This window comes from Diadema antillarum, unplaced genomic scaffold, assembly GCF_040938485.1.
Source record: "Diadema antillarum isolate AM-2024a unplaced genomic scaffold, OU_Dant_1.0 scf00000015, whole genome shotgun sequence".
In the NCBI taxonomy this organism is placed as follows: domain Eukaryota; kingdom Metazoa; phylum Echinodermata; class Echinoidea; order Diadematoida; family Diadematidae; genus Diadema; species Diadema antillarum.
In genome coordinates this window covers 1,543,782-1,559,949 of record NW_027270904.1, presented here as the reverse complement: position 1 = coordinate 1,559,949, position 16,168 = coordinate 1,543,782, and the positions used below count along the sequence as shown (strand labels likewise).

The 16,168-nt window shown below is 37.6% G+C and overlaps 1 protein-coding gene and 1 pseudogene across 1 annotated transcript; both read right to left on the bottom strand.

Annotated features, from left to right (window-relative positions):
• Window positions 1-2,055: 2,055 nt before the first annotated feature.
• LOC139724337 (activating signal cointegrator 1 complex subunit 3-like) lies at window positions 2,056-10,330 on the bottom strand. The gene is made up of 7 exons (XM_071635484.1): window positions 10,151-10,330; window positions 9,490-9,653; window positions 8,440-8,578; window positions 6,210-6,324; window positions 4,363-4,463; window positions 3,535-3,694; window positions 2,056-2,162 (listed from the first exon to the last, which is right to left on the bottom strand). Exons 1-7 carry the CDS (start codon window positions 10,328-10,330, stop codon window positions 2,056-2,058), a joined length of 966 nt encoding a protein of 321 aa, XP_071491585.1.
• Window positions 10,331-11,048: 718 nt separating this feature from the next.
• The window catches only part of LOC139724325 (activating signal cointegrator 1 complex subunit 3-like), a 60,132-nt pseudogene continuing 55,012 nt past the window's right edge, over window positions 11,049-16,168 (bottom strand).

Sequence of the window (16,168 nt, the reverse complement as noted above, 5' to 3'; positions counted from 1 at the left end):
TTGAGAGTCGGGAGTCTTATCCACTATGCCACGGCACCCCCAACATGTACAGCTGGATTACAAAATACATTAAACATACCATGCAAGCCATATTTGAGATCAACAGCCAACACGAAATCCCATTTTTTATATGCCAAAACCATTGCATCCACTAAGTTAAGAAAAGGAAAGAAATAATAATGGTGATGGACAGTTGGCCTACAGGCACATTGACCAGGATCGCGAGTGAAAAATAGATCCGACGTTCATCCAACTCCATGAATTGTCTTCAGCACAATATGCGTTGCTTACATCTAAAACGACTTGTCACAGACAAGTCTAACTTGAAAGTTGCGGGTGCAAAGAAGTGCTTGACATGCCCTTTCAGTCCTTACTTGTGTCATTATCCAGCCCACACAGTGTCCATCGCATCACACATTAATTCATTAAAACATTTCAGCTAGTGATTCATGTTTTTGTATGCATGACATGAAGACATATTACTCAGTATACATGTGCTAATATGTACTGCGCATTTATCCTTGAGCTTCTTAGTGTGTGTAATGGAATCACTGAGGTATATTAATGTTACACTCACGTTACACTTGCTAGTATCGGTAGTAATGCGTCTTTACACGTGCCTACACCTACCTCTTTAAATATCTGCCTGCAATACATCATTACATATATGGAGGTTAACAGATATGCACGACACTCACTAAACTTGCCTGTTATAGACTGATAAAAACATAGAACTTATGACGCTCTCATTACCTTACCAGTCAACATTGCATATATTAGGCCTACATATACTTGTATATCTATAACTATACATATTCGATTCATGACATACAATATAGCGTAGTGTACCGACACATCTTTTCCAGACATAATGCGTGCTCGCGAAACAAGTGCTAATTACTATATTGACGCACGTTATATTCATTATCAAAAGGACACGCATGCTTCACAATCGGCAAAACTAAATAACCAGTTTGACAAAGACAAAATACATCAATTACAATGCATGACAAACGACTTATATAACGTGTTGAAAAGCTGGAAGCAAAGAAAGTTGAAAGAGATAACTTCAAGTCATATCTTTCATCACCCATGAAGAGATAGTATTCTATACGTGAGAGTATTCAACTCATGAGACCCTTATAAACAATGACAAAATGTCATTTAATAGTACTCGAAATAATTTGCTTCCACGTTATGTTTAACACAAATCACAATTTTTCTGCAATCGCTGAAAAGCTGCATACAAACAAAGCATACAAGAACATCGCATTTCATTCAAATACTAAAATAATAACTTTTGCCTCTATTCGCATTAGCGTCTTATTACTGTTTTTATCATTTGCCACCGCATATGGTATTCTTTTCTTCTTATAGATTATTGATGAGGGTCAAGTAGCATGTCTGTGACTGACCCCTCCCTGACATTTGGTGGCGCTCTAATCCCTCATGGGGAGACCCCCTGTCAAAGTTCTAATGCGTTGTCTTGGTGATGCAGCCTCGTCTGCCTTGTTTCATTTGCTTTGAATGCTGTCTACCATCTTGTGTGCATGTGTACTGCATCCTGAAATATCCAGCTTGTATATACATGACTGTGGCCCAAGACTTTCTCGAATTAATCGGACCGCTTTCCGAAAGCGGCATCATCCCTTGATCTGTTCCTTTTCTTGGCAGGCGAGACATTTTCCCCAAGCCGAGCTGCGAGTTTGCCTGATGGTGCTATTATATAGACCGTCTTCCCTTCGCCCCGCGTGATCTATATCCTTGATTTATTTTGGTTGATTGATTGATTGATTGATTGATTGATTGATTGATTGATTGATTGATTGATTGATTGATTGATTGATTGATTGATTGATTGATTGATTGATTGATTGATTGATTGATTGATTGATTGATTGATTGATTGATTGAATGAATGAATGAATGAATGAATGAATGAATGAATGAATGGCCAGTGATCACGTCCCTCGTTACTGTCAAGCCAGCTAGGGCATCGGCACCAACGAGCCTTGTTTGGCGCTGGCTATCTCGGCAGGAGAAGTGTCCATATTATCAAAGTTGATCCCCAGTGAGGTCTTGCACATTCAGACATACCGACAAGTACTGGTCCAAGCCTAGATAGGAGTCGCTAACTAGTAGGAGGTGGCAGACCGTGAGACCTGACAAATAAGAACAGAAATTCGCTTATATGATACTAAACTCATCTTAAAACAATTAAATCCTCAATTTGATTTCAGGAAGCAGTACTCTGGGATTTCTTCTTTATCTCAACGTACTTGATATTACTCTTCAAGTAATGCTCTTCATTTCCACACAGATAACTATCATGATAGCAATAGAATGGTTGTTTTTACCCAGGGTAGCCTCTGGATGTTGACACTGCTCTAGCAGAGAGCCCTGCCATTATCATTATCCCTAGCGTTGTCAGGTATAACCATCATTTTACACCTGGGTAGAGAGGGACATACAGTGGGTAAAAACATCTTGTCCAAGGACGTAATCACTTCACGGGATTCGAACTCGGATCCTCCAATTGGAAATCAGAAGTCATATCCACTATATGCCACAGTGCCCCGACAATAGATGAAGTTCACAAAATTTGACCTTTCACTTTTAGGATTATTTTCGCCCTCTTATCGATACGAAGAAAATATTACTTCTTTTCTTTCCTTCATAATCGTTAAATCTTTCTACTTTCTGACCATGTATACGAGACATGTTCCTTGCTGTAGGTATACGGTGAAAAGAAAATATTGTATATACATGCATATATAGATATTGCCAAAGTAAGGCCAACTCTTACTTTCATCTTTATTTCTATAGCATATCATTTAAATAGTACACATAGTTTATCTACACCCTTCGTACCTGCTCATCTTACCATTGCACATATAATATGCCGCATGGCTGGAAAATGACATATAGACGTCGAGTGTTTTGTGACTCCCTTTGACCGTGACGTAATTCGCCATAACCATACATCAGCATATACATACGTCGTATGCCATTATTACACTTCGGCTTAATTTGTATCATGACAAGTTTAATCTAATCTCGTAAATCTCTCAAACAAGATCTGTACCGCACGGACTGCCGGAAGGAACCATCGACGTACGGATGGACAACTCGAAAGCGTAATGCCTATATACACGCTCCGGGATACTTTCGTTACTATGCTGCATATTATCATGTAACGAAAATATCCCGGAGCATGTGCAGGCATCGCTAGTTTGGTTTTCTGGCCTTACCATAGATTTAAACATTAATTGCCTTTGGACAGAATTCTGTTTGATGGCTAGAAAGTCACTTCAAGTAATCCTTGCTCTTGTGTTTAACAATGTTGGCACATCAGTATTACCCCGGACAATGTTAGTAACGTACGTCTATCGTTCAACATTATAGGGAGATGTCATGATTTTTTAACACCTCTCAGTGTGTGTGTCTCTCTATTCTAACACAATTTCGGGTAAAGATTACTCATGTAAACGTGTAACCTTTCAGATAAGATGGATAAAAAAAGGTAACTCAAACCTGCTGTAGCCGGAGTCTTAACACTGAGGCGAAACTTGCCCGTGCCGCGGGCTTGTTCGACTTTCTTCAATGCTAGGAGTCGATTAGTAGCATTGTCTCCCATCATCACCCACCAACCAACGTTTCTTCTTTTTGGATAGCGGGGAGCATGAGCCATGTTCTGATCAGGGATGTATATGTAGGAAAGAAATGATAGAATCCCATGAAAAATACATAACTTACATCAGGAGCTTTCCGATAAACCGATAATCGGGTAGAGAAGATGAGAAATTGATGTATCATAATTATTATGTATCAATTAAATTGCCAAGGCTTTAAAAAAAGTAACAACGGAAACTGTGATATTTATATTGACAAGAAAGTTAATTCTCAAATTAGTTTGGCATTTATAATTTTCTTTAAAGGAAAAACTCTTTGACGCGATGTCGTAACAAAACTTGCAAGGGATCGAGCACTGTTTAAGAATATCTCCAAATATGCGCACTAACTTTTTGAAGTTTTCTTTTACATCTTACAGTAAATGCCCGACAACGATATGTCATATTATTAGCTTAAAAACAAACAAACAAACAAACAAACAAACAAACAAACAAACAAACAAACCTTCCATTACATTATAGCAAGCAGTATAATAATATTCACATTACGCATATAATCATGCCGGTTGGAATCCATTCATTATCATTTCAACACTTCATGTAGCGTTGTATCAGTAAGAATAAGCTTGCGACACGATGCACAGTTGCCAAACCTTACAAATGAAAAAAATAATAGAAATCTAAAGGTGCACAAATTGGACGATAAGAAGCTAAATGGAACTGAACTCACATTTTCCCCCTGACGTACTGTTGTAAGGATCACATCCAATCCGTACTCCTGAGTCGGCAACACGTCGGCATAGTGCGTCTCCACACCGTCTCTATCGGGCACTGGAAGAGGAAGTGGCAGAGCGAGTAGATAATGTTTGTTCTTATTATCTCATTCGTTATGACATCTTTAGGAGAACAAGTTTGAAAAATCTCGTTGAGGGAGTTGGATGATCAGTTTCCCTTCTTTCTCTTTCTCGTCTTAATGCTGCAGTGAAGACTATCATAATTATAAAGAATAATATTCCTCTTGGCACCTTATCATAACATCTTTAGCGGAATAAGTTTGAAAATGACCGTTGAGAGGTTTTGATGTTTGCTTTCTCTTCTCCATAAAACAATCTCCAAAATGCAAATCAAGCGCTGTCTTAATTCTACAGTGAAAACTATCATGTAAAGAGTAACATTCCTCTTGGCACCACGCTTTCCGTCTCTGACAGTGTATCGTATTCCTTGCCCTGAAGCCTCATCGGAGGTCGAATACGACATATACTTTCTCTGCGGCCCCATTGTCATGTATTTAAGGACAAGTCCACATTCATAGACATGTGGATTGAATGAACACAACAATATTAATAGAACACATCAATGACATCAGTGAATGTTTGAGGGAAATTGGACAATCCGTTCAAAAGTTATGAATTTTTAAAGTATCTGCGCACAGCCTTTGCAGTGGATGAGAAGACTACTACCGTGTATGATGTCACATGAGTCATGAGTAGAACGATAGGGAAAATACAAAGAGAATTTCCCAAAATTTTATTTCTGAAAAAAGTACACAATATCGTCGACTTGTATGAATACTAACGTATGTTAAGGGCTTAAGGGTAAAATTATCTACCCCCCCCCCGCCTTCTAGAAGAGGCAAGTCAAGTGTTCTTTATATTATACGAGAAAAGTGAAAATGTGTTGAACTTTTCTTCATGAGTTTTTTTATATCGTTCTACACATTGTGACATCACAAGCTGTAGCAGACTTCTATCTAATCCAGCACTCACTGGGTAGAAACTTTAAAAATCTATAACTTTTGAACGGTTTGTCCGATTCTCCTCAAACCCTCTCTGATATGTGTTCTATTAATATTGCTACATGCACTAAATCCGCATGCATGTATATCAAAATGAAGATGAACTTGTCCTTTAATATACCGCTTTCGTCAACGCTAAGTTTGAACGAACCGGTATAGCGCCGCATATATGCAATGGATGTGCTCAGCCAAACTTATATCACTCAACACACTTTAGCTACTTGTTTTAATTGTTCTTTGGTTCATTTTTTTAATTCATGATTACTTGGAGTCGAGCATTCTCTGGACATAGATATTATGGAATGACCCAGGTTATAGGATTTGTTATCCATCAGTAGACCGATCTATACATCATGATTACATGGAATCAACACTGCGCATGACCGTGAAGTCTTTATATTCTATTTAGCTTTTACAGAGTTGTGTGTGTGTGTGTTTGTATGTGATGTGTGTGCAGGTGAGTGTCTTTATGTGCGTGTATAAATATCCGCTGCATGCACTGATTTAAGTGATTTAAGCAGCATCGACTGGAATACAAGCTGCCATTTTTTTTGTTTCATAATTGTTCAATTTCAATTTCAAATTCAATTAATTATTTCATTTTTCGATAAACAGATAAAGACATCATTTTTTGGTAACAGAAAATAAGGTGCGTAAAACTATGTTATTAATATGATGCTGATATCGAACGACACTCAAATTAAGAATACCATAAAAAGTGTATGTGCGTGTGTGTGTGCGTGTCTGTCTGTCAGTCTGTCTGTCTGTCTGTAGCTACTTACTCCTCTGCAGTAGATCAGCCTCTGGTTGAACATCATCAGTAGAAGCATCTTGCGACTGTGGCCGTAGCTCTAAGTCAACCTGTACTACAGGTAGCTTCTCGACAACGTTCCACATCTGTGTTTGTTTGAGGATGTTTTAAAAACAGCAGTTTTTGACGTGAATGAAATGATATTCTTTTGAGAAATGCAATTGTACATCAAACTTTAGCAATAATGTTGGTTTTGAGTACAGAGAGCGACGAAAGGGGAAAAAACACACTACTGAACCAAACACAGCACGAATAAATCAAGTTTGAAACGATGCAACGAGTGGTCGCTTGAATAAAAACATTGATATAACCAATGACACCCACGAGGAATTCCACCCCCCCCCCCCCCGCTCAGACTACATGGACTAATTAAGATTTAAGTTCTATCCTCTTATTTGTGGAGTGTCAAGACGATTTCATACAGCAGAAGTAGCATAATGCCTTGTCTCTAGGCATGCAGTAAGCATGCCCTCGGATTTAATTCCACGATCATAGAGAATGATTTGCCATCAACATTTCCTAATTTTCATCAGAATGATAATGATAATAACGATATAAATATGTGTGTGTATCTTATATACTTATAACAAAAATAACTTTATTCGACATCACTATATGTTTTGGAAGGGTTCACGTATAATATGTGGAATTATTGTTTTATTTTCACTAGGAAAGAAAAACAATTAAACAATCAAGAGCACAGTTTACTTTTTTCAAAGGTATATTTGATATCTGAGGTCTCGAAATTCATGATTTTATCATCATAATTCATCGAAAACTGTGATAGCTAGTGCTAGTAAAGAATAGAACATTTTTAGAAACCTTTTGATAAGAATGAAACCCTAAATATTGTCTGTTTTAGCTTTGTAGTGTTTCCTGTCCATTCCTTAGATGCGGAATTATGGTCTATTTTATTGAGGGTGTTTGTCCACAAACAAATTCATTGAATAGATATGTCTATTATATAGAAGATAGTGCTTGAATGTTTTCCCCGACAGTTAACACAAAGCCCTTTGGCTTACATTAAATAAAAATGTCTTTGTAAACAGAAAAATCACTTCCCTTAAAGTGATATTTCTTTATGATGTTGACTAATTGTTTTTACGGAAATAAACTGAATCATATACAAACGGGAAATAAGACAAGAAAAACATTTAAAGATTTCTGTGGCAAAAACATGATGAATTTATGCGAATTACACGGCAGATAACTTTTATGTTTGTAATTGGCGTTCACATTAAAGATGATAAGTTGTTTTTTTATCACAGTATAATATGACATTATATTGTACTGTATTATATGACATTATAATACATTATATTATATTATATTATATTATACTATAATATATTATATCATATCATATCATATTATATCATATCATATCATATTATATCATATCATGTATTACATCATAATCACGTTCTGCAGCGATTACGCATATACATAAACCCCCTTACAGGTAAGTAGTGTTCTCTAGCCTTATGTTAATTTGTATGGAAGGATAAGCTTTGATATTTACACTAGGAGTCGAAACAAGAGAGAAGACTTAGAGGCGATTGGTTTGTGAACTGATGAAAGGCTTGTGAGGCCATGATTGAAATGATACAGTTTTGGTTTGATGAGGCTGCAAGTTTCCAACTTGTGTGTGTGTGTGTGTGTGTGTGTGTGTGTGTGCGTGTGTTTGTGAGATAATGAGAAACCTCATATGAAATATGAAAGAATATGTAATTCTTAAAGATATTCATAGTTTATTTGATGAAAATTGGCTTTGAAATGGCTGAGACATCCAAAAAAAGTGATCCCAATAAAATGCGACAGGCCACGACTTTTATTAGATCTCTTTTTTACCTTGTATTGGGGTATCTCAGTCATTTCTAAACTGATTTTCATTGAATAAAATTTCACTTCTACTTACAACTGTATGCTATTTAACAAATATAGAACAGTTTCTAAGTATTTCGAAAAACGTTAAAAGCTGAATCCTCACCTCAACCAATACTACACTATCCCTTTAAAATCACCTCATCTAATTTGCATGTGTGGTTGTAAAAGGCATGAAACTTTAAAAGCGAATGACCTTCTGATCTAATGTCAGATTCAATGTATTCAATGGTTCAGTCTATTAATTCATAGATTTACTTAAACATGGAATGACTTTCACAAAATATTTACAAATCAGTTATATTCTGCCGCTGTACCTCATCAACCTGTTTCTTGCTTAGCCTTTCCTTGAGCATGGCGTTGAGGACGCTCTTGTCACCACTGCAGACTGAAACGAGCTCTCTCACGGTTTTGATCTCTTCTTTGACCAAGGATTCGTCACATTCGTCACTGCCCCTATTGATATGCAAAACAAAAATAAACAAATAAAAAAGTAGGCACCTAGGCACCTAGACCAGGTTAACATAAACGTTGTCCCGTCACATTACGTCACATCACTTCGATCATGGACTAGTGTACAATGTCAGATTGAGGGGCCCACATCCTACAAGCTTTGTCTTTATAGTATAGGTCCCTCCATTTGTCGAATTTTGCATATTGTTTACTTCCCTCTGATCACTTGAGTTTTATGACGCTGTATGATTATCATAAAGTTCTACTATGTACACTCTTTCGTCTTGCATATTTTTACACACCTAATTTTCTGTTACCAAAAAGTGATGCCTATAATATGTTTTTGTTGAAAGATGAAATTGAAATTGACATTGAAAATTGAATCTGCTGACTAGTGAATATCTTCGTGCAGCTGGCCACACTGAATCGTGTAAAACGTCCGTGACCTAGGAAAACACAGTTGAACTTGAAGTTTGTATTCAAACGACTGCGAAACATTACTGTCTTCATCTGACGTCTAAGATAAAATAGAGATATAACTGCTAATTACGCCGCCTCCCATTTTGCAAGTACAAATAGAATAGACTTCTTGAAAATAGCCCATTCGGTTTGAGGCCAGGTTGCTTTTGTGTGTGTGTGTGTGTGTGTGTGTGTTTTTAATACAGCTTAACGGTTACCAAACACGTGTTATCAAACACGTATGTACACGCTATTAAGAGATAATCGAGAGCAAAATGCATACTTCGGGCTAGTGTGTATATCAAATAGCAATTTGAAATGGGACGCAGTGTCTAGATTTATAGCAACAGAGGCTTATAGACACACAAGTATGTCTTGTAAAGGATAGGTGCAGTAAAACATGTTTGAATGATCTTTATAATCCGGACAAAAAAAAAAAGTAAATGTATTTGCACCTGCGATGCCACACGAAGAAGGGAAGCACGGATTGGAAGACATTGGGTAAGGTGAGAAGAGAATTCTCGCTACTCCACTGTGCCTGGACGACAGCTTGGGTGAGGTACATAACATTCATGGCTGTCTGATACCATTTCCACAGGTCTGCGATTTCCACCAGTGCCTATAGGTGACAGGAAGTAGTAATTATAATACCAGATGGTATCTCAGTTCGAACACGACATAATATGTCATTCATCAGTATGTGTAAAGATAAGCTGTGGTTTGTTTGTTTGTTTGTTTGTTTGTTTGTTTGTTTGTTTGTTTTTTTGTTATCTCATGAATGCATCACGCACATTATATTCAGCTTCAAAGCGCGGGCCAACACCCTTCGTCAGGAGCTTTCGTTAGGCGCTAGTAATGCGAGCGTTTGTCCTCTGTATGATACGATTTTGTGCAAACAAACAAACGAATAAACAAACGATGGCGGATGTCACAACCATAACATCATTCCACCCGCTCTGTTTTTTTTTCACATTCTCCTCCTCTGCTCTAGCTCTACTTCCACGCCATTTCGCCATTTCCCTAGCTCTGAAACAAGAATTTCAGTAGAGGAGCTGCTCCGCTGAATAAAAACCAAGTTGACAGGTGAAACACCTTAAGGAGTTTGGTCATTTTTACCTTAAGAATCCTATCAGAATGTTCTAGCACAGTTTTCGCGTCCGACTCGTAATCCGTGCACGGCAGGGCCAGCCGACCAATGTGCGCCTGAAGAAGGAGGTTAGCCTTGGTGTGGGGACTTGCGAAATCCGTACTGGGCGCGTCGATTGGGTAACGCACCTCCTGAGACAGAGTCCTCATATTGTACATTAATGTTTGTGAACAAAAAGAACAAACAATCTCTTAAAAGGATTCAACAAATGCACAACAACAACATAAACAAAGTCTGCAACTGGACCGTCGCGTACATCAAACTTAAACAGAAGAAGGAGCACATTTGCCAAGTAAGTAAAAAGTAATAATTTTGTTCATACTATATCGTATATTGCCAAGTCAAATAACAGTCAGTGGTTGGATGACCATGATGACGTACCAACTGAATATTTGCAATGTTTGTCTACAGGCAGAATGTTTTCTAACTTCTCCCATAGAAACATACTTTCGTTGTGAGCAAACTGCAAACGATACAAAATTGAGGGAACCCCGATGCCCACAATGCTTTGGATTGATGATAATGTGTTTATGATACTTCGACAAACATTTACAATGGTATGTGGTCAACACATTCAAGTATTGTTTTCAATCAATTTTCGAGGATGTCATTAGGTTTCCCCCGGCCTATTATACCAGGAGCTGTTAACAGCATTTCAAAGCGATCATTTTCTGTCATCTATATGCCCCCCCCCCCCCCCCGAATTGACCGAAACCCTCATTTTGTGTATATCTGGGTAGGTATCCCTATAAGGGTACGAAGATATCAACGCAAGTGTATCAACATCATGTAAAAAGTCATAATTTCAAGTCAGCAAGTTGAGTTGTTATATAATCTTTTCAAGCAAGTCTGAAGTAATCTTGTGTATTACCAGTTCATGTTTTCTTCTCCAAATGACACCGGTAGCGAGGAGAATTCGATGGATTTCTGTACGGAAAACATGAAACGGCTGGTTTAAACAGCAAAACTTCATATCCACACAACCGGCATAAAATAGTGGATGAAATGCGTGGACTTAGCAAGGATTTGAAATTACATATTTTTTATCGTTTCATAGGTTTTCTGGATGATGAAGAGGTCAGTATTAGAGTTGTTTAAAGATATTGTTATAAGCGTACAGATTAACGTGTGTAACACATCCTGTGAATACAAGGGGGAAGCTATTCGATTTTGACTAAAAGGGAAAAAAGGAAACTTTCGCATACAGTACTGTAATTTCACGAGAATCATACTGTCAATATAAAAATCTGATATTATAATGCTGCTACTCCATTCACAGAATGGTTTATTCTAGCAATACTGTCAATGGGGAATATCGAATAATGTGATAAATCCGGTCACTCAATGATACTAAATAATATTGTTTTGGAGCATATTCACTATTTATTTGCAACTTTATTTCTTTTTCATAGCTTCATATTCACTCAACAGAGACTCTGGTATACAGCATTAAAGACCATGATGCAGCTCAGATTTGTCAAACCGGAAACATTTATAAGCAGTGCCTTTAGCTATTTATACAGATTGCCCGACGAACATGGCAATTCTCATAAATATAATATGCGTATAAACGTTTACTTAAATACCATTTTTACTGATAAAAAAATGCCTAGAAAAAAGACCTCATTGTTTTAAGAATCACGTCGCACATTCATTTGCTGTTCATCCTTCCGTATCAACAAGAGTCTCCAAAGAGAGAGAGAGAAAAAAACGAACACAATTAACTTCGACAAAGTTATATACCGAGATGATGGTGAGAATGTCGCGGACGGAACTGTTTGGTTTGAATTGATCCTTGATCATCATAATGGTGTCATGATGTATGTGATACAGAGACGCTATCCGCCCGAGGGGCAGCGCAGAGACAGAGCGATCCTCATCCTGACGAATTTCGAAAGACAAAAATTTGGGATAACGCGGAGGCAGGTTTGTATGCCGAAAAAACAACAACAAAGAAACAAGAAATAAAAATCTCTGTCAAATGAAAGGCATATTGAGATGCTTGGAACAGAGCAAAGAAAGAGGTAATCCCACGAGACCGACAACCACGAGCCATACAGCCCACGACATCTAAAAAAAAGTCCATATACAGCCCATGAGTCATACAACTCAGGAGTTCGACACTAGACAAAGCAAGGCCCACGAGTTCGACACTATAGGCAAAAACAGCCCACGAGAGTGATGAGTTCGACATTATAACAAGGGGCTTAATGCGTCGGTCTCGTGGGCCTTGTTTGCTTAGTGTCGAACTCATGGACTGAATGTTTCCTGGGTGTCGGTCTCGTGACGTGCACCCACAAAAAATACCTTGTATAAGACATTATTTTGTATTATTACATGAATGAAAGCCCATCAAATTACGCCAGTTATATCACTGCTCTTTTTATGAATATAACTGAGCAACAACTTCCACGAGGCATATAGAAGTTTGAAATAGCATGTACATGGTACCTTGTGTCTGCAGATGAATTCCATGTCGGACAAATCTCCCAGGATGGCGTCTACCATGTCATCCATGAATTTCTCCGCAGCTTGCTCACTTGAATCAGAGGCGCCATAGTAGCTACATGGGAACACCGAAAAAAAAAAATTATGAAGGCAATGTGGGCTTAAAGATCAATACACCTATGCAATGGACAGACGCCAGAGGATTATGCAGAGTTCCGCCGGTCAAGCAGAAGGCCTTCATTTATTACAGATTCTTAGAAACATTTCTCTTTTTTCTCTCTTTTTATGGGGGGTGCTTTTTTAGATGACTTTATCGTAGGACCGTTACTATTAGATAATTAATGATTTCATGCATTGGATTATATAAATGCTCAAAATTACCTGAAAAATGCTCTATGACAGTAAAAAAAAAATCATGTAATGTCAGTCATAAGTACCAAATTTCATTGATTTGAGATGCTCAGTTATGAAGATACCATAAAAAAATGGATTAGATGATAGACAAAGACAATATCTTTTTACATAGGAGATGGGGAAAAAAGAATTTAAATAAGATGATTAAAGATTCTGTTGAAACCGAAATGTTATTTACGTATACGTGTTGTGACACATCACCGAAATGTTTAAGCTTTGATCTGTTCCAATACCTTGGGTTCGCTCTCAATCTCGTGTACATGAAAGTTGTCTTCATGTAAGTCCCCACGTCTCCCTCAGTCTTGATGTTTCCCTCTACGATCTCTGTGTTGACGTACTCAGAAAATGTCTTGCTAGTTACTGGCCTGCAATGCATCAAAGCGAGGAGAAAATACTGGGGAAAGTCGAGTCACCAGATACTCGGGTGGAAAGAATGACTAGCCCCCCCCCCCCCCATATATATATATATATATATATATATATATATATATATATATACATATATATATGCACACACATACACCTATATATCTATACAGAGTTGATGAAGGGGTGAAAACGTCATAATCAATATAGGTCATTGAAATCTACCAGTGTTTCTGGATGCATGTATGATAATGGCACAATGTACATGGCTAGACGTGGGCAAAACATGAGGAACAAAAGCAAAAACAGCAATAAACAGAACAGCATTACAAATGATATCGCAGAAATCCAAGGTCCTCGGATCTGCTAATTCTTCCTCGACAAAAGCAAAAAAGTTCACACAATTTGACGCAGGTTCCCCGAGTGACGTATTTTTGGTACACATTTATACAACATCATCTAATTGCTATTAATTTCATATTAGTATCCTTCACAGTAGAGTTGTTATTGCAACTGTTCTGCATCCTAATTAAGATGTCTTCCTTGTTATGAATCTGGTAGGCTGAACAATTACGGTTAATACACAAACAAAATACTACAGCAGGTGTGCAGGTAATATAAAGAGTATTCATGAAAGGCGAATGTGATAAGAAAAGGTTTGCCACCTAATGATTTTTTCCAGAAAGAGCCTAGGCCCCATTTTATCAAAAGATAAAATCAATTCTAAATTTCCTTACCACACAGGTTGCCATAGACTTACAGTTGAAATCAACTTTATAATCAATTTTAACTCTTCATAAAACAGGGCCCTGGGCCCCGTTGCTAGAAACTTTGCGTTTAAACACAACTTGCAACTGATTGTCACTGGCCAATCAAAATCATTGTTGCATGCATGTCTTCTTAATAGGGCAGACCCTGAGCCAACCAGAATGGTTGTTTCAAAATTAGCAATTATTTGCATTTGATTGCAACTTTCTTGCAACGGGGCCCAGGTCTACTAATTATTTCATTACGATTGCTTTTTAACTCTCAAATCATTTCTTATTTTCCTTTTATGCTTTTGAACCATTCTAAAAAGAAGAGACTATTCCTGTAGAGGTTTAACTATATACTTTACTTTTAGATTCAGGAAAGCTTGGTCTACGTGTTAGTTATGATGATTTGATTATCATTTATTGCTCTTTTCGTCAATGTGTTGTTTAATCCATTGTATTTGAAACCTTAGATTATGTGTAAGACTATACGAGGCATTTCTAATCACCAACGAGTCTCTAAATTGACCGGATTCCGCAGAGCTTTTTTGTAGAATCCTCTCTTCGTATTCTGGACCAGGACCAGAGCTGTACCACGACCGTCCTTCTTGTTGCGTCCAGCACGGCCAATCATTTGCAGAAGGTCTGCGAATAAATATGAAACTAGAAATGTCGCTTTGGCGACTGGTATGCCTCCGCCATAATGCATGATTTTCCCAATAGGTCTAGATAGTACATGTGGACACTGTGTGATTACATTTTCACAAAATTGGCAAAATATTGGAATGACAAGTTTGTCACAAATGTGTTGAATGTTCACCTTCCTTGACGTAGGTTTAATTGGATGAATAGGAGAGCATGTATCTAGGGATTTAAGGACTTTAACTTGACTTTGACCCATTCATACATTTAGGCATTGAGTAATTTTCAAGGTACAGGTGTGGAGAAAAAGTGCAATTTCTGAATTGAATAGTAAATTGTTACCATTTTCATCTGGCCCTTGACCCTAAAATTCATGAAATAATTACTTTCAGGTAGAACATGCATAATATGTACTAAGTTTCAAGGTAACTTGAGCCACTTCCGAGATATGGAGGAAAATGTTAGTTCAGCACTTTCACTTGATCTTTGACCTTTTGACCTTTGAGGCAAAAAGAGAAAAAAAAACTTTCCAGAGAATTTCTATTAGGTTACACACGCATACACCAAGTGTAAAAAAATAACCCTGCTGGCATTGCATAAATATGAGGGTAATAGTAAAATTTTGAAGTCTTGCACTTGACCTTTGACCCCTGACCTTTGACCCCATGAACCCTACATTCTCTAGATAATCACTTCCAGTCAGTACATGTATATACTATGTTCCATGAAGATACCTTGAACAATTTTCCAAGGTACGGAGAAAAAAAAAGAAGTTTTAATATTTTTACTTGACCTTTTGACCTTTGACCTTTGACCTCATGACCCAAACTTTCACCAGAGAATCTTAATTGGGTAATACATGTATACACAAAGTTTCAAGAAAATCTCTTTATGCATTCAATAGATATGGTGGAAATAGTGAAATTTTATGTATTTGACCCTGACCTTTTGACCTTTGACCTTTGACCTCATGACCCAAACTTTCACCAGAGAATCTTAATTGGGCAAAACATGTGTACACTACGTTTCAAGAAAATATCTTCAGGCATTCAAATAGATATAGTGGAAATAGTGAAATTTCATTTATTTGACCTTGACCTTTTGACCTTTGACCTTGAGCATGTGCAACCCAAAAGTTGATAGGACACAACTTCACCCCCTAATACACATACATGCCAAGTTTCATTAGGATACCTCAACAGGTTTCGATAGTTACCTTGTCCACAAAATTCATTACGGACGGACGGAAGGACGGACGGACGGACGGACGGACAACCCGAAAACATAATGCCTCCGGCACCACTTCGTGGCGGAGGCATAAAAAAAACGGTCACGCTTTGCTTGACTTATTTGAATTATATGAAA

Excerpts from the sequence above, each read along its gene's own strand:
- LOC139724337 (XM_071635484.1), bottom strand. The coding sequence starts at position 10,330 with ATGAGGACTCTGTCTCAGGAGGTGCGTTACCCAATCGACGCGCCCAGT. Across the intron at positions 4,464-6,209 it reads GGCTGATCTACTGCAGAGGA|TGCCCGATAGAGACGGTGTG; the intron begins GTAAGTAGCTAC and ends TTCCTCTTCCAG. Across the intron at positions 2,163-3,534 it reads TAAGACTCCGGCTACAGCAG|GTCTCACGGTCTGCCACCTC; the intron begins GTTTGAGTTACC and ends CTTATTTGTCAG.